This window comes from Ctenopharyngodon idella, chromosome 2, assembly GCF_019924925.1.
Source record: "Ctenopharyngodon idella isolate HZGC_01 chromosome 2, HZGC01, whole genome shotgun sequence".
NCBI classification, from domain to species: Eukaryota; Metazoa; Chordata; class Actinopteri; order Cypriniformes; family Xenocyprididae; genus Ctenopharyngodon; species Ctenopharyngodon idella.
In genome coordinates this window covers 9,411,470-9,434,871 of record NC_067221.1, presented here as the reverse complement: position 1 = coordinate 9,434,871, position 23,402 = coordinate 9,411,470, and the positions used below count along the sequence as shown (strand labels likewise).

The 23,402-nt window shown below is 40.0% G+C and overlaps 1 protein-coding gene across 8 annotated transcripts in view; it reads left to right on the top strand.

Annotated features, from left to right (window-relative positions):
- rnf220a (ring finger protein 220a) overlaps positions 1-23,402 on the top strand; it is a 130,612-nt gene that overhangs the window by 75,563 nt on the left and 31,647 nt on the right. For all 8 annotated transcript variants that reach the window (XM_051861316.1, XM_051861356.1, XM_051861327.1 and 5 more), the window contains exon 3: positions 20,606-20,735. In XM_051861316.1, coding sequence (XP_051717276.1) covers positions 20,606-20,735 — 130 coding nt within the window. The remainder of the gene's footprint in view (positions 1-20,605; positions 20,736-23,402) is intronic.

Below are 23,402 nucleotides of genomic sequence, written 5' to 3'. Positions count from 1 at the left end.
GCCTCACACTTCTATCTCTCTCTTTCTCTCTCTGACTTTGATCTCTAGGTGTTTATTTGTTATATCCACCCGTGCCAATTCAATAATTATGCAGGCAAACAGGTGAAAATAAGCATCTGTGCTGAATATAAGAGAGGAGATCAGATGATTTAATATTTTGTATGTGCAAACACACACATCACAGTCATACAAAAGAGATTAGATAGATAGATTCATTCAATCATTCATTCATTCATTCATGATTGATTGATTGATTGAGGTGTCCAAACTTGGATGCCTGCCTGTGTTCAGCAGAAACACAGAAGAAATACATTCTTATCAGGTGACGGGAGTCTGAGGGAACACCAACCCTCGCTCCTGTCATAATCTTGTTTGTCATTGCTAAATGAGCTGGCCCTGCTAGGTGTGTTAGCGTCTAATGAATTTACAACCTGATATCAGGAGGCCCTAAGACTGGCAGGGGTCATAAAACAGGAAGGGAAAAAAGCAGTAATTAACATTTATTAGCTGGCTTGTCATCTGTGCTGGTTGGTTGGGGAGTATGGATAATATTGTGGTGATCAATTAATTTTTAATCATCTCTAGAGAGATTATGGAGACTCCCTATGAACTCCAGACTGGCTGGAGTCTGTCAATAAACAGGGCATGGGTCATTCTGCAGTGCGTCAATTGTGTGTGTGTATGTGTAAATTATGTACTTATCAACGCACACCTCTTGACTAATATGCTTTAACCATTTCCCTCCTTAGACAGAACACAGGCACATATCATTTCATAGGTGGTGGATTTTGACGTCACACATTTTAATGGCTTTCCCCTTTGAAAACATTAAACTGTCACATATAGATACTTAAAATGTCCTAAAGTTAGCCTTGAAACATGCGTTTTCAATTGGGACAACTCCCCTTTTGAGTTTTACATGCTCATGTGTACTGTACTTTGATAGCAGGAACATGGAAGCAGCTTTGGACCTTTCCCCCTGCATTTAGTCTCTTGTGGTGTGTGAAGAAAGAAGCTAATGGGTAATAGATACCTGACTAATGCCCTTCTGAAGAAATAGAGATAGATGGACAAAAACGGAGGGGAGAGAAAACTTGCCGCTGAGTTATGAAGGTGTACCCGGGGGGTTAATTCATCGTGGGCGCTTCTCATGCCAAGCGGTAGCTGATAGTTAAAAGTTAATACATTTATTGCCTGAGAAGTGCTCATCCATCAGGAGCAGTTTGTTTCTGCGGCTCAGTGAAGGCACAGTGTGGGCAGGGCTGGATTCCCCATGATAAATGGAGTTGTTGGTGTTGTTTATTCTGCTGCATGTAATTTTGTGTGTTTATTTGTTGGGTTTTAGGTGACAGTGATTTTCAGCCCTGTTGAGAAAGAGGAAAAAAAGGGTTTCTGTCAGATGGGATGGAAGTCATTCATAATTTTTAAAGGATTGCATCTGAATATTTATCTACTGTCATCATAGTCTCTACCATTTTTAACTCTCTCAGTCTGTTAGTGTTGTAAAGTATCCGTCTCGTCTGGAGGTTTGTAGTGTTAATGGCTCAAGGTCAGGGCCATAAAATGGGGGACAGAAAGGGTAGACGCGGCTTCTTGGGGTGGTTAAGAAGGGTTCAGAGTCTTAATGTGAGCCCTCATTCACAAGGTGAACAGGGCTTAACCTCAGATCCAGCTGTCAACAGCCTGCCACCATAGACCGTTTAGTCCGTTTGGTAATTTTTTTCACAGAAGTCTTCATTCAGAGTGTTTTCTTTGAATACTATATCTCTCATCTCCAGACTTCCAAGTGTTGACACGGGCGTGAAGGTAGATGCACAATCTGAATTACTCTTTGGCCACATGTTTTTAATTTTCAGCGTTTTCTCACCGTTGGCGCTCCCTACAGGTGGCTGGCTGTAACTGCGGCTTATTTAGTGTCAGGTCTCAGAGGCTGGTGTGTTTATGTGTGTGGGGAGGGTGTCAGTCACCCTGCTTTGGACCAGCCACCACCCTCCACCAGTCCGCAGCTGTGGGTCTGAGCCGTGCCACCTTCCTTGACACAATGGGGCCCTTTGACCACAGAGGGCAGATTGACACAAAGAGCCCTGCGTGCTGTACACTGCAGCACAATGCTATTGTTATCATATGCTGCTGAAAGCAAAGACCTGCTCTACTATTTGTCATTTTCAAGTGTCAAATGATTGCACAAATACAGGCTTTAAAAACACTTAGGAATGTAGACCTCATTTTATGAATGAAAAGAACAAGAACACAGTTAAGATGCAGAATTTTTTTAATGTTTCTTACTGTTGAAACATCACATGTGTGATCAAATAATTAAAAATCTATTGATTGATAGATTTTAATAATATTAAACTTAATCTGCGATTTTTTTTTTTCCACCCAAAATTGATAGAGAAAATGTGAAAAAAAACTCGTAATCGTAATGTCTAAAGGCCTGTTCACACCAATAATGAGAAATATAGTGATAACAATATTAGCGTCCTGTTTTTTTATAAACGCATGTGCAGTTATTTCATCTGCTGCTTTAAATGCGCAAGCTCTATAAACTCAGTAGGATTCTGGTTGGCTGTCAACGTCTTTATCGCTCATCTGCTGGTATCCAATAATATCGTTCTTCTGTGTCGTAATCCAGCGATATCGTTCTTCCAACGATATAGCTCTTTCAACAACTCCAACAATATCATTATTCTCTGATGTTATTGTTTCAATGTGGACTTCCCTATTCTCATAGAATTAGAACAATTATTGAAACGTTATAGTTATAGTTATCATTATCATCTTTGATGTGAAGGGGCCTTAATACTGAGCAGATATATGCAAATAGTATACTGCAAAAGCATCTCAACCTGTATTATGTGTCATATCTGGGTTGTATATGGTGTAAATGTGTGTATCCATTTGTGCATGTGCGCATGTGCTTTTGTGTGTGATAAACGTATTGTTATGTGGCTGAGAGTGGCCCGTAATTCAGGTTCAGTGAACCTCCTCTCCTCGCTCGTGCTTCACCGGCCCCGGTAGACCTGTTGATGGGGCCTCTCTGTCAGCGCGCCACAGGAGTGATAAATGTCCCTTATCGGCATTGTCATTGTAATAGCCCCACAACAGGCCCGAGATGGGCGACTGGGCCAGAGTTATCGCCCCGCTCCTGCAGGGGAAGAATACACATCAAGCTGCCAATCACCCGGCCCGAAAATTGCTCTGAGATTTGAGTCCCCAGACAGCCAGCAGACTGCTAAAACTCCCTCCCTCCCTCGCTCACCACTATTACGCTGCTCCATTGCTTTATTTCACCCCTTTTTTAATGCTTAAACTCCTAAACTCCACCATCTCCTGTCAGTTCCCTCACAAGGTTTTTTTTTTTCTTTTTTCTCTTTCCCTATCTATCGCCGTACCACACTGGGAAGACACCAGGGTGCTGGAGAAAAAGAGAAAAATCAGAGAGAGTGTGTGTTTTTTTGTGTGTGAGGGAGAACGTGAGATAGAGGAAAAGTAGATGATAGAGGAGTGAAGAGGTTAGCAGGGGAACGCGAGCAGAACCATTCCAGTCTCTTAATTTTCTATTGATCCTTGTGCTCCTGCTTTGAGTGTCAGCCCTCCCTCCTCACCTGTTCACTTTGGTGTCTTCTGCTCATGAGAGATGTTGAGGGTGTTCTGCCTCTGTCATCTCTCGCCTTCTTCTGGTGTCTAAAATGAACTTTTTGTCGAGTATCCTCATAAGAGCAATCTTAAATGAGTTAAATAACGTTGCAAATTAACTTGTGAGAAAGTAAGATGCGTGTCAGATCCGCGTCATGTTCAGCAGCGGCAGCTCTTAAAGTCACAGCAGCCTAATAAACCAGTTTCTGTGACGTCTAAAAAAAGGTAACAGAGAAAACTGTAGCTTTAATAAGGATTAATCTATATTTAATTTATAGTTTATGCAGTGAAGACTGTAAAGTGTACGATAACTTTATTAAATTTCTGTATATTTCCTACCTGTTATAGACAGGAAGGCCACAGGTAAATATGACATTTATTATATTGGGTTTATGTGAAGATTTTTTAAGTTCACTTAAATTAAAAGTTGTTATTTATTTAAGGCCTAATAAATGTTGAAATTGATAGCTTTTAGTTATACTGTAATGTTGAATGTCTTTAATTAATGTTTTTTTTTTTTTTTTTTTATCAATTTCATTGAGACATCAGTACCAATATTAGTATCAGCGATACTGGCCCTAATTCATAAAAAGATGCCATCAAACAAATATTTAAAATATACCGTCTTTAAGTTGTTTCTACATTAATTTGGAAAGTAACTGTGACATTGTAACAATATAAAAATCTTAAAAACTTTAATGTTTTTAATCGCGATTAATTAACGAAAAAAATGTGTGATTAGTTCATTTTTTAAGCAATATATATATATATATATATATATATATATATATATATATATATATATATATATATTGACAATAATGAAGCTTTGAAGCTTAATATTTGTGTTGATAATTTTAATTTTTGGAAAATGGTAAATATTCTCTAATACTCTATTTACTCACTATTTTCTTGCATTTAGAGCTTGTCAAATATTCATTTTGGGCTCTGCTCATGGGCAAGCAGATGCTGGGTGAGTAATGTCCATAAGGTTAAAGGTTAAACAGCCATCTAACCACTCACTCACACACCATAGCCGAGGGGTAACATCCCCCTCTGCTGTTAGAAGTCATAACATACTCCTTATTAAAGCTGATGGAGAAGCTGGTGATGTTGGACCCTAGAGATGGACATGGATAAGATCGCTGTGGTGTCCACTGGTGGCCTGCTCAAGTTTGTGATGGAATCGGCCATGTCTGATTGAGCTGTTCTCATGAAGGCTCCGGGGGACCCTCGAGGACCCCATGGTCTCTTCATATCAGGTGGCCTGAGGTTTGCCTGCTCTAAAACCCACTCCTTTAGATAACCATCTCCATGCTCAGCCCTCATTCCTTCTATGGCCTTTATTAAACCCTTCTGCCAGTTCTGCCCGCTGAGAGGAGAAACCGAAAGAGAGAGAAAGAGATATATGCCAGCTAAAGATATAGATATGGCTGCACTGTGGGAGGATTAGCTGAGTGTTGCCTGTCGGTGACAAGACCTGATAACAGCCTGAGAGCTGTAATGGGCTCCGGCCTCACATGCAGGTGAGCTGTCAATCCATCATACAGACCTCCTGAAGAAATGAACACATCTGTTTCTGAAGTCACTCTTCAGAACTATGATGGTGAGTTCAGAATTCCCAAAGTTGTGCTTCATTCTGACAGTCTTGTTTACATTTGGGAAATGGTGGCCCCAAAAAGTATTTGGAAACTTAAGTTGCACTTACAAATGTATAAATGTTTTAGCATTATATAACAAAGTTTCATACCAAGAACTACACAAACATTTAAATGAAATGTTTTTGTGTTCCAAAGAAGAAAGTAATACAGGTTTGGAACAACATGAGGATGAGTAGATGAAGAATTTTCATATTTGGTTGAACTTTACAAAAAAAAAAAAAAAACGTAATATTTAAACTTTTTAATAATTTTACTTAAATACCATTTGGGCCCACTGTATAAGGGAGGGTTGAGAGATTGAGAGACAGAGTACAGGACTGACAGTAGCTTTGGAGAGATGACAGGATAGAGTGATAAAGACCAGGCTGGGCAAGTCAGGCTGTATGCAGTTGTGCTGCTGTGCCGAGGATAAATCACAACCCATTTGTACTGAGAGACGTCTAACTAGCAACACTCCTGTTAGCCTTCTGCTCCACTGCCGTGACCCCTGTGCCATATTTCTGAATCATACTCCCTCTGACAGATTAGTACACACACAAACACATAGAAATGGATGCTAGGATATGTGTGACTGTGCGAGGGTGTGATATTAATTTACTGGGTAGATGTACTCGACTGTATTGGCTCTGGGGCCTTCTTTTTTTCCCATTTCTTTTTAATATATTGGCCAATATTGGATATTTAATTGTGCATGGCTCATTTTCCCTATTTCTGATTACCATTGCTATTATCTAATGTTCACTTAAATCGTTACACAGTTAAATGTAATCTTTGGCAAATCTCGAAATGAATATCCATTTTATCCATTATAATGCTTTGATGCCTAAATTCAGTTGTAGCATTTAAAATGACTGATTTTAGTGTTTTATTTTAAATGTATTTAGACAAAATACAAATACTCTACCGTACAAATGTTTAGGGTATGTAATCATTTTTAATGTTTTTGAAAGAAGTCTGGTATGCTCACCAAGGCTGCATTCATTTGAACAAAAATACAGTAAAACAGTAATATTATTACAACTTTAAATAACTGCTTTTTATATGAATATATTGTAAAATGTAATTTCTGAAAAGCTGAATTTTCATCAGGCTTTCACATGATAACAATGAAACCTATGTAGTATTGGCAATTCATTGTTATCAACTATAACATATAATTGTAATTATCATCCTATCTGCATCAACCAGAATTTTAATATCTGTTTATCCCTAGTTTTAATTTGCCTGTATTTTGCCTGCATTATGAGCAAATGTCTCTGCTTAATAAGCATACTAAATAATGTTTTAATTAAAATCTAAAGGCACCGTTTTGTGAGGGTTTAGGTTAGGGGATAGAAAATATCATTAGATCAGTATTGAGTTTGCTTTTGTGTTCAGGGCAGCGGGATAGCTTTATTTCTCCCAATCTCTCCTGTGAAGCACAGACAGGTGCCGTGTTAACTGTTCTCAGAAAGTGAGAGGGAGAAGAGGGGGAGAGAGAGAGAGAAAGAGAGAGAGAGAGGCTTAGGCTCTAAATGGTTTGTGGAATGGAGGTGTTAGCTCGTGTCAGCTCCTTGCTATTGCTGACAGATGAGCAGGAGCTAGGAACAGGAAATCCCTGGCCCTAATGCCCAGAAGAGTGTGTGTTTATGTGTGTGTGTGTGTGGTTGAGGTAGAGATAAATAGAGATGGCTGTGTTGTCGTACTGCAGGGTTAGACTCACAGCTCTCCGCTTTGGGCACAAGCTGCAGACAGGCAGACACAGGAGCGTCTCTGATGACAAATCAATCCACATCTCACTTTCTCCATCCCTCAAACTCCGTCTACACCGGAGCTGGAGTGACTGCGGCAGGAGGGCGAGAGGAGTGCCGCACTGAGGGCTTAAAGCAGGCAACAGAGACCGAAACTTCCTTTAGGGCTGCGCTCCAATTGCCAAGTACATGAGAAAAGTGGCTTTTCGAACAGAAAATCAATTTAGAGTCATTCAATACACTGAGCTGTCGCGGGTGAGATTACAGCATGTTCGCCGGGTTCCATATTCAAATCACAGCCTCGGAGCCAAAGTCGGTTTCCGCACCAGGGCCGTGACTACACCTCGGCGCTCAGCTCCATTGATCTGATCTACTGCGGAGGAGGCCAGCAGGTTAACACGTGTAAAAAGGAATATGTCTCATGCGCTCTGGGTCGAAGCAGGGGGAAAGAGGTTAACCATTGCACGCGCTCTCAAAATCGCCATGGAGCGTCCGTGCCGCATGCGAAGAGTGAGCTCAGTGGCCAGACCGTTTGGCGTATGCGGCGGTACTAGATATGATTGACGGTGACGGCCCGCAGCACTTTCTCTTGTAACTTTCAAATCATTAAGCCTTTAGTGTATTAGGCGGCTCTTTTACGACTTTTTTTTTTTGTCTTGGCTCTTCCAAATTGCTGAAGCAGGATGTGTTGAGTCAGGGGCAAGCAAAGGCTAACCAGGACAACAGGAATCAGAAATACCAGTGTAAGGTGATTGACACAGAATGTCCTAACCAGACGTGACGTGTTAAACCGTCTTTCACAAGGACGGAGATTTGCAACGACAAAGCCACATGGAAATCAATCATTTTTTTCTAAACGCATCTTGTTGTGAACAATTCCTTTATGCATATGTTTGTTATTTTTTTAAATTTGAGCTTGTAATTTATAATCAAAATGTCATAACTCAATCTTCTGGTGAAACAACAGACTTTCTAATGACAAAAACCAAACTTGCCCTTTTCTCCATCCAATCCAATGCTTGCTTCCATTCAATCATCAAGTAATTGGTAGAACCAAGTCCCGGTCCTATATTTATTTCTTTTTCCATAATCCGTTTCACTCGGATTTATGTCACAATGTGGAAGAAAAGATCTGTCACTACTTCTGTTACATCACGACTTTAATAAAAGTTTCAGATTTAAGGTGACGTGAGTGACAGAGAACTTTATGCAAATGCGCAGCATCTGATTGGTTATTTTGATGTTTTGTGCAGCATTTAACTTTCATCGTAGAAATAAAAATGATCTGACAATTGACGTTAGTACATATGTCAGCCTCAGATGCTAATAAGACATCTATATTCACCCATAATATGAGGTTATACAGGAATGAAAGGGAGTTGATGTGGAGTGGGCAGGCGATTCGTGTGAATGTGAGTTGTCTGTGTTTATGCATTAGACATTGTGCGTGTGTGCGTGTGTAAGCGATGACAGGCAGGGGTGTTAACGCAGGCAGAAGTGGGGGGCGGTCGGTTATGACAGTTCCTGAGAGGCTCTATTCAGATGGACCTGCAGCCCTGCCGTCTAAATTCAATTAACTTCACTGGCTGCTGTTCTGTCACCATTAGTGGTAATTAGTTAAAACATCAGAGTATAAACAGTAAATTGGCTCTGGTAATTATTTCCCCCTCACAAGCATATGAGAGCAGGAAGGAAAAGAGAGAGAGAGAACGTGAGAGGGGCACACCGACGGCAGTGTACTGATGAAAAGAAACCTGTAGAGGTTATTGGTGGCTTTGTGCTATCAATTATGGTTAGGCATTATTTAGGAAACAGTGCTTGTGTGTGTGTGTACAAGCCCGCTAATGGACAAGCATAAAGTAGGCAGCACATGGCATCAGTTACAACCCTGAGCACTCAGCGTGCAATATATGCCATCTGGCCAAGCTTTTGTCTCTCTTTTTTTTTTAATCTTTAGATATGCCCTTTCTTTATTCCTTTTTTTTTTTTACACAAAACCAAATCTTATTAAAATCACTTTTTTGAAGTTTTGCTATTGTATCAACATTTGGTCATGGCACACAAAGTATATTGTTTTACATTCACGCTTCAACACACTTCGAATGCACATTGTGTGAGTTAGCAGTATTAGCATTAGCTTTATCATTCAATGTACTTGACGTGAGTTTTAAAGCAACGTTACCATCGGCTTTAGCATTCAATTTTCTTTAGTTGCATCCCAAATGACACACACGGTTGCATTTTATTTTACAGTACGCGCACTTATGTGTACTTACAGTGTACTTACCTAAGAAAGTACTGGGAAACATGGGTTAAGATAGATTTTAGGGGTAGGTTAAGGGTTAGTACCTAGTTATTACCCAGTTATTGCAATTACTATAATAAGTACATAGTATGTTTATGGGGAACAGGACTGTAAAATAAAGTGCTACTATGCACTTGTACACTATGTACTTAATGCACTATGTACTCATCCGTGTAGTGTATGAATTTTGTAAGGTTATTTTGTCTTTTATACAAAATTATACTATTTTATACAAAAAAAAACGCTTTATAATAATGCACAAACGCAAATTAGGACGCACCTTATGTGTGAGTTTTATAGCATTATTTATTGCATTATTATCATTCCCGTTTACTCGACTAGATATGCTGCCCTAATAGCACAGATACATCTCAGAGACATCTTAATTTGTGTGTTTTCACCCGAAAGATGTTTTTTTAGAGCATTTGCTAAGCTAAAAGACGTTTCCTGTCAGATTTTAATAAATAGACATTTAGAAGATGTTTTTAAGATGTGTGATTTTGAATGAATGTAAAAGTGCTTTTTAAAGATGTTTATCAGATGTTTGTACACAACAGATGTTTTCTAGAAGAAGCACTCTTTAAAGAGTTAGTTCACCCAAAAATGAAAATTCTGTCATTAATTACTCACCCTCATGTCGTTCCACACCTGTAAGACCTTCGTTCATCTTCGGAACACAAATTAAGATATTTTTGATGAAATCCCAGGGTATTTGAACCACACATAGGCAGCAATGTCATTGCACCTTTTGAGCTCCAGAAAAGTAGTAAAAACATGGTTAAAATAAACAACATGACTAAAGTGGTTCAACCATATTGTTAAGAAGTGACGAGAATACTTTTTCTCGAACTAACCCTTTAAGACATCTTGGAGATGTTTGTGTGCTGTCTGAGAAGGCTGAGCACATAAGGACTGCTGAAATGACCTTTGACCTGGCCAGAATATTTTGAGCAGGTTTCTGGGTCACCCATATTCAGCTATGGGAAATGAGTAGCACAGTACGTGTCTGAGCACTCTCACAGTCACTGCACATACAATTGGGCACTAGGCAGTTTGGCCGTTGACGAATGACCCTCAATGAAAAACTTTCGCCCACGTGTGCAAAGCCCAACAGGGATGACGTCCTCAGGGACTCAACCCTGCCCACTCAGCAAACACAGCCCACCTGTTCAGACAAACACATGATTTCATAGAGCTGCGCAAATCCATCCATATTTAAGCAGAGAAGTGCCCTTCCCTGCCTCCTCTCAGTCACAAAGCCAGAGTCGTTATGGTCCTTACCCCTAGGGAGGAGCAGGGGGTGCTGGGACTGAGGCTTTCGCCTTTTGTAAGAACTGTAGAGAGATAGCAAGAGAGGGAGAGTGAGCGAGGTAAGCAAGCTGGCAGATCTAACCCTGCAGTGTCACCCTCATTTCCTGGGTCAGCGCCTGGGTAATGGTCTATTAATTTGCTCCATTTTCCCCTGTGAGGCAAAACTCAATCTCCAGCCGTTTCACTCTGCTGTGCCATCCACAAGGTGATTGATTGAATAAACAGCTGTCACTACTGTGAGCGCTCACACCCACCGACACAAGTCTTATCCTGAACACCATACACTCAAACCAAACACACACACACTTACCACAATAAGACCCTCAAAGTAAACCCGCATGCTCTCCAAAGCAAGCCACAGTCACTCTTAAACTTGTGCACACCATCTTCCCCACACATACACCAGGATTGTGCAGCATTTAGAATTGAATCAATTCCTGAATTTGAATTAAGGCAGCAATTTGAACATAATGAAGTAGAATTAAAATGAACTAGAAAAGCAAGACAAACTTTGAATGTACAATACCGTTCAGAAGTTGGAGGTTTGTACGATTTTTTAAATGTGACCCTGGACCACAAAACCAGTCATAAGTCACACGGGTATATTTGTAGCAATAGCCAACAATACATTGTATGAGTCAAAATTATCCAAAAACCAAAAATCATTAGGATATTAAGTAAAGATCATGTTCCATGAAGATATTTTGTAAATTTCCTACCATAAATATATAATGGATATGCATTGCTAAGGACTTAATTTGGACAACTTTAAAGGTGATTTTCTCAATATTTAGATTTTTTTGCACCCTCAGATTCCAGATTTTTAAATAGTTGTATCTCGGCTAAATATTGTCCTATCCTAACAAACCAATGGAAAGCAATTTAAAAAAATTGACCCTTATGACTGGTTTTGTGGTCCAGGGTTACATATGTTCTTGAAATAAGTGCTTATCAAGTCTATATTTATTTGATAAAAAATACAGTAAAAAACAGAAATATTGTGAAATATTGGTTGATTTGGTGCTCAAGAAACATTTCTTATTATTACAATATTAAAAACAGTTGCGATGCTATATATTTTTGTGAAAACCATTTTTTTGAATGATTCTTTGATATACGTAGAAAGTTCAAAGAACAGCATTTATTTAAAACAGAAATCTTTTGTAACATTATAAATGTCTTTACTTAATACTGTAAATTTAATGCTGAATAAAAGTATGAATTTTTTAAGAACATCTTTTTAACAGAAGTGTACCTGTGGAGTGACTAATTTAATTCAAATTCACACTTATTAATTGAAAAGGAGCCAATTCTACAATTCTGTGTTTCGCACAACACTGCCATACACAGACTAGCAAAACAATTTCCCATCATGCCCTTTAAAAAGTCCTTAATGTTGTTTGTGTGTTCAGATAATCAAGTCTCCTCCCCTCTGATGAGCACCGTTATGAATCTGGCCCTAATAACTGGCTTGCTTTTCCACATCACTGCCTGCACACCCCACACATATGCTTATTATACGCATCAAACCGACATCATCTTTAGCCAAACACTCCTCTCCACTGACTGAACAATACCGACATGAAACCACTCCCCTCATCCCACTCCTCTCTCAGGTGCTGATTGCATTTGCCTTTTTAAACGTGACACCCTAAGTATGTGTGTGTGTGATCGGTAGCGTGAGGAGCTGCTGTTTAGCAGCACAATGCATCACTGTCAGCGGTGATCGGCCTCCGTGCACGGTTAGCACAGACGCCAACGCCGACGCTCGTCAGGTCCCAAACCGAGGATGACCTCGTTCCATTTCATCAGACGTCCTCTCGAATGAGGCGCGATGCCTCATTCCCTTCTTCTCTCATCCTCTCCCCTCTTTTTTCACCTAACCCTGAGTAATCAGCCTAGGAACTGTCCAGCCTGCTTAGGGTTTCCTCTGCTCACTTACAATAAAGTAAAAAAGCACACACACACAGACACATGGACAGTCTGGCCCAGTCCCATTATCAGTCTAATTCCCCTCCTTTTGCGTATAAAGCACATATTTCCCATTATGGAGATGACTTGTAGCGGCTCACCTTGCTCTGATTTAGGGAGGAGGGTAGGCGAAAAAATGAAGGCTGACAGGCTCGCTGGATTTATTTGATTGCGCATACAAGGCTGTGTCATTTTCAAAGATGCAGAGTATAAAGAGATGTGTGTGTGTGTGTGTGTGTGTGTGTGTGTATGTGTGTGTGTGTGTGTGTGTGTGTGTTTGTGTGTGTGTCGCCTTAAGGCAAGGAGAAGAAAAGAGAAGCGTTTGAAAGGGAGGGGAAAAAGGCCCTGAATCAAATCAAATTCCTCTTATCGGGCATTATTTGACGACGTTATCAGACAGCGTAATGTGGTTACATTCGGTAAGAGGCTGAGAGATTTCACTGTTTACTGATGTTGGCGTGCTTAAAGGCAAGAAGAGAGAGAATGAGGCAGGCGTAAACACTTGATGCATGCTTGGAAAACCTGTTTAACGCCATGCTCTGGTAATGAGAAATGAGAAAAGAAGAGGACAGTTTTTTGGGTGGTGGTGGGGACCTTCTGGTGGTCATGTTCAAAGTGAGTAACTAGTTTAATCAGTGAAAGCATTAAATCCAGTGATCAGTCGTGAAACCAAACTTCTCATATTTCAGAGGTCTTTTGTATTAAAATACAATTTTGAAAACAGCTCTTCACTCTTTAAAATGCTGGGTTGTTTCAACCCAAATTTGGGTCAAATATGGACAAACCCAACAGTTGGGTTCAGTTTTTTTTTATTAATTTTTTAACCCAACAGTTGGATTTGTCCATATTTGACCCAAATTTGGGTTGAAACAACCCAGCATTTTTTATAATGTTGCTGAAAACAGCTTAGATCAGTTTGGACAAGCTTAAATGGGGTTTAGACCAGTTGTATATTGCTGGTAAAATGCTGGGTGACCAGCAAAACCAGTATAAAAGTGCCCAAAATGTAGCATATTCTGGTTACCAGCAATGGTTTTGACCAATCATCAGCTAAGCTGATCACATTATGAACTTGCTTAGCTGATGGTTACACCATTGTTGGTTGAACCATCTTAGTTAGTCTAAGCTCTTTTGTTGGTCAAACAGGGTGGTCAAAACACAAAAATATGGTTTAAAGTGCAATTTTTAAGTTCTTCTTTTTTGATCTAGAGGAACGAATACATTATTATTTTTTTGACCACCCTGTTTGACCAATTTTTTTTACCACACGGTTTGATAAACAAAACAGCTTAGACTAGCTAAGTCAAAAAAATGTATTAAATCAAAGAAGAATAACTTAAAAAGTTGTACATTAATCCATTTACTTTCATGCTCATGGTGCAGTTGGGCACCTGTGGGTGCAGTGATCGGCTTTACAGGAGGCAGCTGGTGTGCTAGTGAATTTAGGCATTCCCAGGTGGAGGGGGGACTCCTTTACCATCTTTATCTTTAGCTCAGCATGGGCACACTGTAAGCAAAGAGAGGTTTCAAAAGGCACATGCTCTCTGCCTGTGCCCATTAGTGGCAGCTTTGTTCTCTCGCCAGTGCGTTAAGAGCTCTCTGTTTTGTTCACCAAGCACACACTCACACACGTGGCACACACACCTAAACTCAAAAACTTACTCTTGACTCCTAGCAAACCAGACGAAGACCATTAAACCCACCGAACGAGTGAATTTACTGCAATTATGAGCGTAATGTTTAAAAGGTCAAGGTGGGACTTGCCCAAACAGTGATGTGTGGAGTGTTACTACCATTATAAATCTTTAAAAGATGCCTACATACGTTATATGTCAATTTTCTATCTAAACGTTTCACAGTATCTGCCGCGCCAGGTTTTATGGACACAGATATGTAAGCATGGAGGGTTTTTTCTGCATTTGGAAGCAGTTAAATAAATAGGCGCATGCTGTTTGAGTTATGCTGCGTGAGGCTAAATGAGAAGAGAGACAGACAGCTAACAGCCCCAGCCGGAGCTGCCGATGGCGGGCTGCCAGCTACCAGGGGAGCGTGCGTTTGAGGCGGCTTCTGTGGAGCTCTTTTTCTGTCTTTTTTTTACACAACGGCTTGTAAAACAACATACAAGGAGTGTCAGAGGCAGCTAGAGGCAAATGCTACATCACCACACAGCTAGCGGCCAAGTTAGCTTGATTCTGCCTTCTCCAAGGCAGCAAATTTTGACGCTATTAAGATATTAGCATGCGCTAACTCAGCCGTCCAGTGTGTAATTGTGCTATCAGTGGGGTTAGCGAGAGGTTACGTGTGATGAAAGTGCTTTTAATAATTAGGGGATGTCTAATGCCGAGAGAGGCCGCTGGCTCTGGCCCTCATTAGCTGTGCTATCAGAATGGAGGTCCGGGTGAGCGAATGTACTGTGATAAAGGTGTGCTATGGCTAAGAGACGGGAAAAAGAGGGGATTTTTGAGATAGTGAGATAGTGAGAGAGAGCCATCCATCTTGGCAAATTAGAGAAGATCAGGCCAGCACTCAGTCAGAGCTGTCAAAGGCATCTCTCTCTCTCTCACAGCATGGCATTTAGGTGAGAAATCTCAGCACTAAAAAGTTCTGTCAGTCCTATTTCCTTGTTATTGCCCCGCTCTGCGCGCTGGTCTCGCCGGCCCTTCAGATTAAACGGAGTCCCCACCTTTCTCCACACAGGGGTCCGGCACAGGGGGGCATCCCACATTAATCATCTTTAACGCGCTGACAAGCAGCATGCGCCAAACCCCCTCCATGCCTCAGGATTTATCTCTCTGTCTTCTGCTAGCCATCACTCACTCCCTTAGAGAGAGAAAGAAGGGGAAACAGAGATGGAGGGAAGAATAAGAAATGGACAAGAGGAATGGGATGCTTTAGAGACCACATGTGGTCTAGTGCACGGTGCTTTTATCTTTATTTATATAGACATAAGATATATTTCTGTATATATTTATATTGACATAAAAGTGTACAGACGTTGTTAGAAATGTATGAAGTATACAGCAAATAGTGCAAAAGTAATAGAAATATACAAAAGTATAACAAATACTGTGTTTGTGAGGGTGTGTCCAGGGCTGAAGGACTGTGTGTGTGTCCCTCCAGCCCTCACAGGGGAGACATGATTAATCACTGGCTGTCTCTATTAGTCAATCCTCTCTGGGGACGATGTGGACACCAACACCACACTGCCTGCACACATAATGGGGCGGTCTATAGGAAAAACATTAGGCCTATACACTAACACACACTCACATGGATATATGTGAAGCTTTGACACGGCCTCAGGTATTTGCAAACCCATGTCCACTCATCCTTTTACTCTATAAGCGTTCATCAGACAGTGCTGACAGACAGATGATATACTGTGTTCTATTGTGTGAATCCTCTCCATCTTGTATTAACATCAAAGCTGCCAAATGACCAGCTCTCTCTGTTTGTGAGTGAGTGTGGGTGTGTGTTTTCAGGGAGACAAGTGACAGGGAGGTGGTTAAGGTCCCGACAAGCGCTTGACCAAACCATCATGACTCCATTACTGAGCCCATTGATTGTGTACGGATGAATTAAAGAGCCAGTTTCAAGAGGCACACACTCATTTTCTCTTCACACACGGACAGAGGGACACACATACATACAATCACACGCTCTGTTAACAGGTCCCATCATGCACACATAACAGAGTCAGAGTAACGCTCTGTCAGTAAACCATCTGACATGTCAACAGATGAAAAAGGAAAGAAACAAATTGAAATACACAAGAAAATACAGAAAGTGCATTGATACAGTCACAATTTACATTAGCATTCATGTTCCTGTGCATTTAAATAGTACATTTTAGATTATAACTCTTAAAAAACGTGTAAACATAAAAGAGTTTTAGAATAAACAGAGCTGTATGATAATGACTCTGTGTAGACACGTCATTCCTACACAAACACATATGTCAGGTTGTCTGATTTCATGTTGCAAATGGCCACATGAGAGAGAAAGAGTAAGAAAAAGAGTTGGATTGGAGATTTATCTGCTGTAGAATGGGTCTGGACCTCTCTTTGTTTACTCTTGCAGACGGTGATTGCTTTGGCACGACTCAAATTATCTTGTCAGGGCAATAAAGCTGACCGCTGCTGAAGAGAGGAGGAGAGAGAGAAAGGGAGATGTGGGAATGATGGGTATACCGTAGATAGAAAGAAATTGCAAAACATAGTATATAATAAAGAACATGCAAGAAAGGAAATCATATATGTGACCCTGGACTACAAAACCAGTCATATGTCGCACAGGTATGTTTGTAGCAATAGCCAAAAATACATTGTATGGGTCAAAATTATCGATTTTTCTTTTATGCCAAAAATCATTAGGATATTAAGTAAAGATCATGTTCCATGAAGATATTTTGTAAATTTCCTACCGTAAATATATGTAAAATGTATTTTTGTGAATGGATATGCATTGCTAAGGACTTAATTTGGACAAATTTAAAGGCGATTTTCTCTCTCTCTCTCTCTATATATATATATATATTTTTTTTTTTTTTTTTTTTTGCACCCTCAGATACCAGATTTTCAAATAGTTGTATCTCGACCAAATATTCTCCTATCCTAACAAACCATACATCAATGGAAAGCTTTCAGATGATGTATAAATCTTAATTTCAAAAAAATTGACCCTTATGACTGGTTTTGTGGTCCAGGACCACATGTAGGTTTATATATGTATGTTATCATACATATATATATATATATACACACAGTAATATGGTCAAATATTAGTAGTATATTTTATAGTATTACTATAGTAAATATTATTAGAGTATTTTATGAAGAATCATGTGACAATAAAGACTGGATTAATGGCTTTGCCATCAGAGGAATAAATTACTATTAACAATTAATTACATTATTATTTTAAAATATAATCAAATGTATTAATATATATATATATACACACACACACAGTGTATATATATAGTAATAATATTATATATATGTATATATTACAATATTATTAAATAATAAAAACTATTGATTAATTTCAATTTAATTCAATATTCACATCTATGTCAGCTGGTCAGAGAACCATGACCTTACCATGGTACATGTCAAAAACAGTATTGTTTTTTGACATGAAAAAGAAAGAAAGAAAGAAAGAAAGAAAGAAAAATAGGTGAGAGGAGATAAGACAGGGGAGAGCACGGAAAACAAATAAAAGGCCAGAAAATGAGAAATAGATGTGCAGGATGTTGCTGGACAGAGACAGGGAGGGAGGGAGGGAGGGAGGGGAGAGGGGGGCGAGTGAGAAAAGGGTGGTGAGAGAAACAGAGACACACAGAATTGTAATCGATTACCTATTTTTCAAAGTCACTTAAAGTGTCCAGAGTGTGGGGCTGTTAAGTAGTGGTGCTGGAGAATAGGGGATGGGTATGCGTAGGCACGCATGACTGGGGAGAGGAGAGGGAGGAGGTGGAGAGATGTATGGGGGTGGGAGGGGGAGTTTTGGGATGCTAACACTGACCCTGCTAGCTCCTCACTGATGAATCTGTGCTCTTGCAGGAAATAGTTCTGACAGGCCAATATGTGAGCAGAGGATATGTTCCCCCGGAGGGACTTTGCCACATATATGCGTGCATGTGTGTGTGAGCGTTTACATGTGTTTTACGCGCATGTTTGTCTGCGTTAGTATGTGTGTGTGGAGACTGGACTGTTAGCGATCATCACCCTCTCAAACGGCACACACATCATGTGTTGACAAACACAACAGTGCCCTCTGAAGTGAAGGACGGGCTCATACTGAGCCCAGGGCTTTATGTAGAGAGAAGAACCAGGATTACAGCCCCACTTCTGTGTGTCTATGTGTGTTTGTACATCTGTTTGCAACCTGCCCTCAAGTTACCTCATCATCTCGAGAAAAGATGCTCACTAACCCCTACTGCAACAGATCAATAGCTGCCTCCCAGACATTCAAACCAAACTGAAAACATCAGATGTTTGTTACACACTTTGATAATTGGACACAGTGGATCAGCTGTTTCCCTGTGTGCAATGCAAACCGTTTTGTACATCTTCATGTCTGTTAAGCACATTAAATAAAATGATATTAGAGAAGTGACAGTTAAAAATAGCAAGATGTGATCACTAACTATATATGTTTTTTTAGTAGTTCTAACTAAAGCTCTTTTGACCTAGCAACCGTATAGCTACACAAACGGTAATTTGGCACTGGCATTCCCATTATCTAAACAAAACTAATGCTAGTTAATGATCTATGTGTGCATTTCAGAGAATTTCCAAAGGTGAAATTTCCAAAATGTGATTTCCTCACTTCCTGTTTGTGTATATGTTTGCGCTTTGAGTTAGGTAAGCAGAACAGCTGCTTACAGCTGTAGTCTGTTGGTAACTGTGAGTTCATCCAGGATATCCTGTTTGAGGGAGGATCTATTGTCCTAGAGGGCTAAAAATAGTTGCTTTGATTGGCTAGTTCCAGAACTGAGAGATTAGGAGATAGCAGAGTGAAACAGGAAATGTTTTTTCTCTCATTTACAGAGCTGCACGTTAGATAATTCACATGCAAAAAATGTGTTAGTTACTCACAGGCAGGCTTGATACACACACCCACCCATACAGATGGATTTTCACAAAAATAAACACGGCCATGTGTTCAGATGTGAATGCACGTACGCATGTCTGCTTATTTGTGTTTATTTTAATATACTCTAAAAAGATTCCAAATCATCAGCGTTCCTATATTTGTAACTGTTGAAGTCACTTTGGCTGCCTTATTGTTTAATTCACTGTGCATTTTACAATAACTGAGAATAATGGTTCTTTGTGTTTCAGTGTCTGATGAAATGTTGTCCATTGGTGAGTTGATAAGTGTATGAAGTGTGTGTGCGAGATACAGCTGAAGTGTCACAAGCTCAGTGGCGTAACTGTCTGTGCGGGGCTGTGGATCTGGTTTAATGAGGGAACAGGAGACAGGAGGCCGAGGATGACGGATTCTCCTTCGGCAGAAATCTGAGCCACTTAATCCACACAGTCCAGAGAGAGGGAAAAAGACTTTGAACACTCATCTGACCCGTGCTCATCTAGAAATTTACTATATATAAACTGAGCCAATGCTACTGTGTTCTGGGGTGTTCTCATGTGATTTCCTCAAAAATGTAGTCTTCTTTTAAATTATATTTTGGGGATATTCTGCATCTTTTGTGATGGTGAGTAGGGCACAGAAAAAAATTGAAGAGAGTGAGAGGATGAATGGGATAAGGACACAAAGTAAGCTGGACTCAAACCTAATATTATGTACTATAATAGTTTTATTTATATTATAGTTGCCAGCACTGTAAAAAGTAATATGCTATATCTACTCAATAAAATTGTGGCAACAGATTACAAGCAATATTATTTATTAAATTTAACATATAAGAATTGAGTTAGAATTAAACCATTAAAGTCAACCATTTAAAATGAGTAAAATTTAAACATAAATATCTGAATAACAGACAGACGTCAACAAATTATGTGCTTTAGCAAAAAATAAAAAATAAAAGAAATAAAAAAAAACACAAACTGACATAAAAGGCATGAGTCAAACTGCCCAACTAAAAGAAACACTGATCACCGTAATGGCGACCAAACATTTTCAATAAAGCAACATCTAAACCTCTATTAATTCTCATAAAGAACTGTAGAAGAATGACAAAAATAAAGTCAGTCTGGTTAGTTATAAGAGAGATTTAATGTCTTTTAAGTTGATTTCATCCAAGGCGGTGGCTGAAGTCAGTTGCAGTTCTTGTGTTTCTCTTTCCTTAAGTGATTCTGCTTGTTATCATCAGGTGTCTTCAATGTTGGCAATAAAACATAAAGAGTTCTTAATTCATCTTTGACATCTGTCTGTTCCCAAATTTCCCAAATTTTTTCATGATGATAAATAAACCTCATCCTCTCTTCTCTTTCTCTGTCTTTCTGTTTCTCTCTCAGGTAAGAAGAAGGTGTCACTCTATGACAGTCAGGCTCCCATCTGCCCCATCTGTCAGGTGCTGCTGCGTCCAGGAGAACTCCAGGAGCACATGGAGCAGGAGATGGAGAGGCTCACCCACATGCACATCAGGTAGACTTGCACATCTATACCTGCCGTCTTCTGACAGCTCCATCAGTTCTTGTCACCGTATCCCAAACAAATGAAGCACATTGGCTGCTCTCCCTCACATAAGAGTTAGGTCTAAAAATCAGCAGTGAGGACACCTGCTACTGGTGTAATGCAGCAGCAGAACAGGTGCTTTTTCCTCCCTGTCATCCATCAACCCACATGCGCTTAGGCCTTTCGTGTGGCCAGGTTAAGTATGGTGAGATGATCACAGAGATCCAGAGTACCCATCATTCATCCACTGCCTGAGACCAGGCCAAAGCAGCCTGGAGCAATGGCCCAGGACCCTGCTGCCGGTACATCAACTTGACCAGGTTAAAATGCTGTGTTTTTTCACACACCGTTCACCCAACCCAGACAGGAAGTCTCACTCTGTGAGTTCAAAGGAACATTAGCCATAACAAGAAACAATGTTGTTTGAATCTATAGGTCACAGACATGTCATAGACCTCAAGCTGCGAATCTGTGCTGCATACCCCTCTTTTCCTTTTTTTTAATAGATTATGCTGCTGGGCTTCAAACGGGGACACAGGGAGAAAGAGAGAGGGAGATATTAATTCTCAGCAGGATGTCTTTCCTGCACGAGTGTTATCCATCACACGGCGGTGAGGAGTTATCTTTTAATAATTAATAAAGGGCAGTGGGCCGCCCTCCCCTGCGGGCAGTGACTGTGGACACTGACATGGCTCTGGGCCTCTGTCGCCTCTGCCTGTTTGATGGTGGTGGTTATTTAAGGAAATTGCATCATTGCTCCCGGTCTGTCAGGGTTGGATGCTGCTCGGCATTACAGGCCCGTGATTTAGCCTTTCCTGCACACCTTTTAACCCCTGCTTATAGCCAAGAGAGTTATTTTCCTGGGCGATAGGCAGTCCAATCGCTTAATACTGATTTAGGATATAGAGAAGGAGAGAGATGGACTAAAAGAGAAATGAGGCTGTTTGCGATTGAGAGATTTAGGTGAGTTTAGGTGAGTAAAATTAGAAGAATACAGAATTAAACAGGAGAATATTTACTAGTTTGATAATATTCTGTTACACCTTGTAGAATTTTTTTTTTATTAGAAATTTAATGGTGTCCAATGTTGTTTTAGTCCCCATTGACTTTCATTAAAGGGATAGTTAATCCAAAAATGAAAATATTGTCATCATTTACTCACCCTCATGTTGTAGTTTCTTTCTTCTACTGAACACAAAAGAAGATATTTTAAGAAATGTTGGCAACCGGACAATTGACGGCACCCATTGACTTCCATAGTATTTTTTTCCCTACTATAGAAGTCAATGGGTGTCACCAACTGTCCGGTTACCAGCATTCTTTAAAATATCTTCTTTTGTGTTCAACAGAATAAAGAAACTCGAACAGGTTTGGAACAACTTCAGGGTGAGTAAATAATAACAAAATCTTCATTTTTAGGTGAACTATCCCTTTAAATAGACAAAACAGTTGAAACATTCTTCAAAATATCTTCTTTTGTGTTCTGCTGAAGAAAGTAAGGCATACAGCTTGGCAATAAAATAAAACAAACAATCATAAAAATGAACACTTTATCACATAGTATCTGGTTAGATCATGACGTTGGTCATCATGGGAATTTTATATCTAAAAATCTACTGTAAACTTGAAATGATCCCATTTTAATTAATCTACAACATTTGCATCCACAATATTGGACAAAATTCAGGCAATCCTGAAGTACACAGACCAGTCACAGCATTGCTTTGTCTCCCTCTATCAGTGTGGAACTCTGGGTAACTGCTGCCGTCTTCCTTCCCTGTATACTTCCTCCCAGGCGGGGCTCCGCTCAACACATGCTAGCACACACAGATCATTGGAAGTGACATGGCGAATTTGTGGCAATTTGTAGTAAATCTCCCTTTAATGATAGCGTTTCATTCTGCACCAAATGAGACTTGAGTGCATGTAAAATGGGGAAAGCTATTTAAGATGTAGCATTAGGCAGATGTCTGAGTGGATGCGGGTGAGTGTGTGTGAGATTGGAACCCACCGCCGCACTCCCCTCTCTCTCCCTCCCCTGTGGCCGCATCGCTGTGCCCCCTCTCCTGACTCGTCCTCCGCTCTTCATGTATGGAAATGGAAATCCATCATGCCCTTTACCCGTCTGCCTGCTCTGAGGGCCACAGCAATCTACATATTCCCCCACCCTTTCCCAACCTCTCCACGTAATCAATTTGCCTCCAGCGGAGCGAGGGAGATCCGGGTGGCAAACGACACGAAAAGCAATCTTTATCTCCAGCTTACAACCCCCCAACTGTCGACTGGCATTTATTCAATTTTCACCAGCTCCCTCTCTTTTGCTCTCTCTCTCTTCTCAGTCTAGCTGAATTTGGCTGCGAGAGGGGAATGGGATAGCTCAGTTTGTCCGGAGTTTGTGGGATTTTGAAGTCAGGTGCACACAGTATATATATATATACATACATAAAGGGAGACATTAATTTTAAAGTTATTTTTTAATAATTTTTTAAGTTGCTTTGGACCAGTATTTATAGTGAGAAAGACTATAGAAATAACTTTGAAATATTAATATATTTTTAAAATTATTATATTATAAAAATGTATTATAAAAATTAAGATTTTTTAATAATTCCTTTTGTATTTAGTACAATGTCAAGA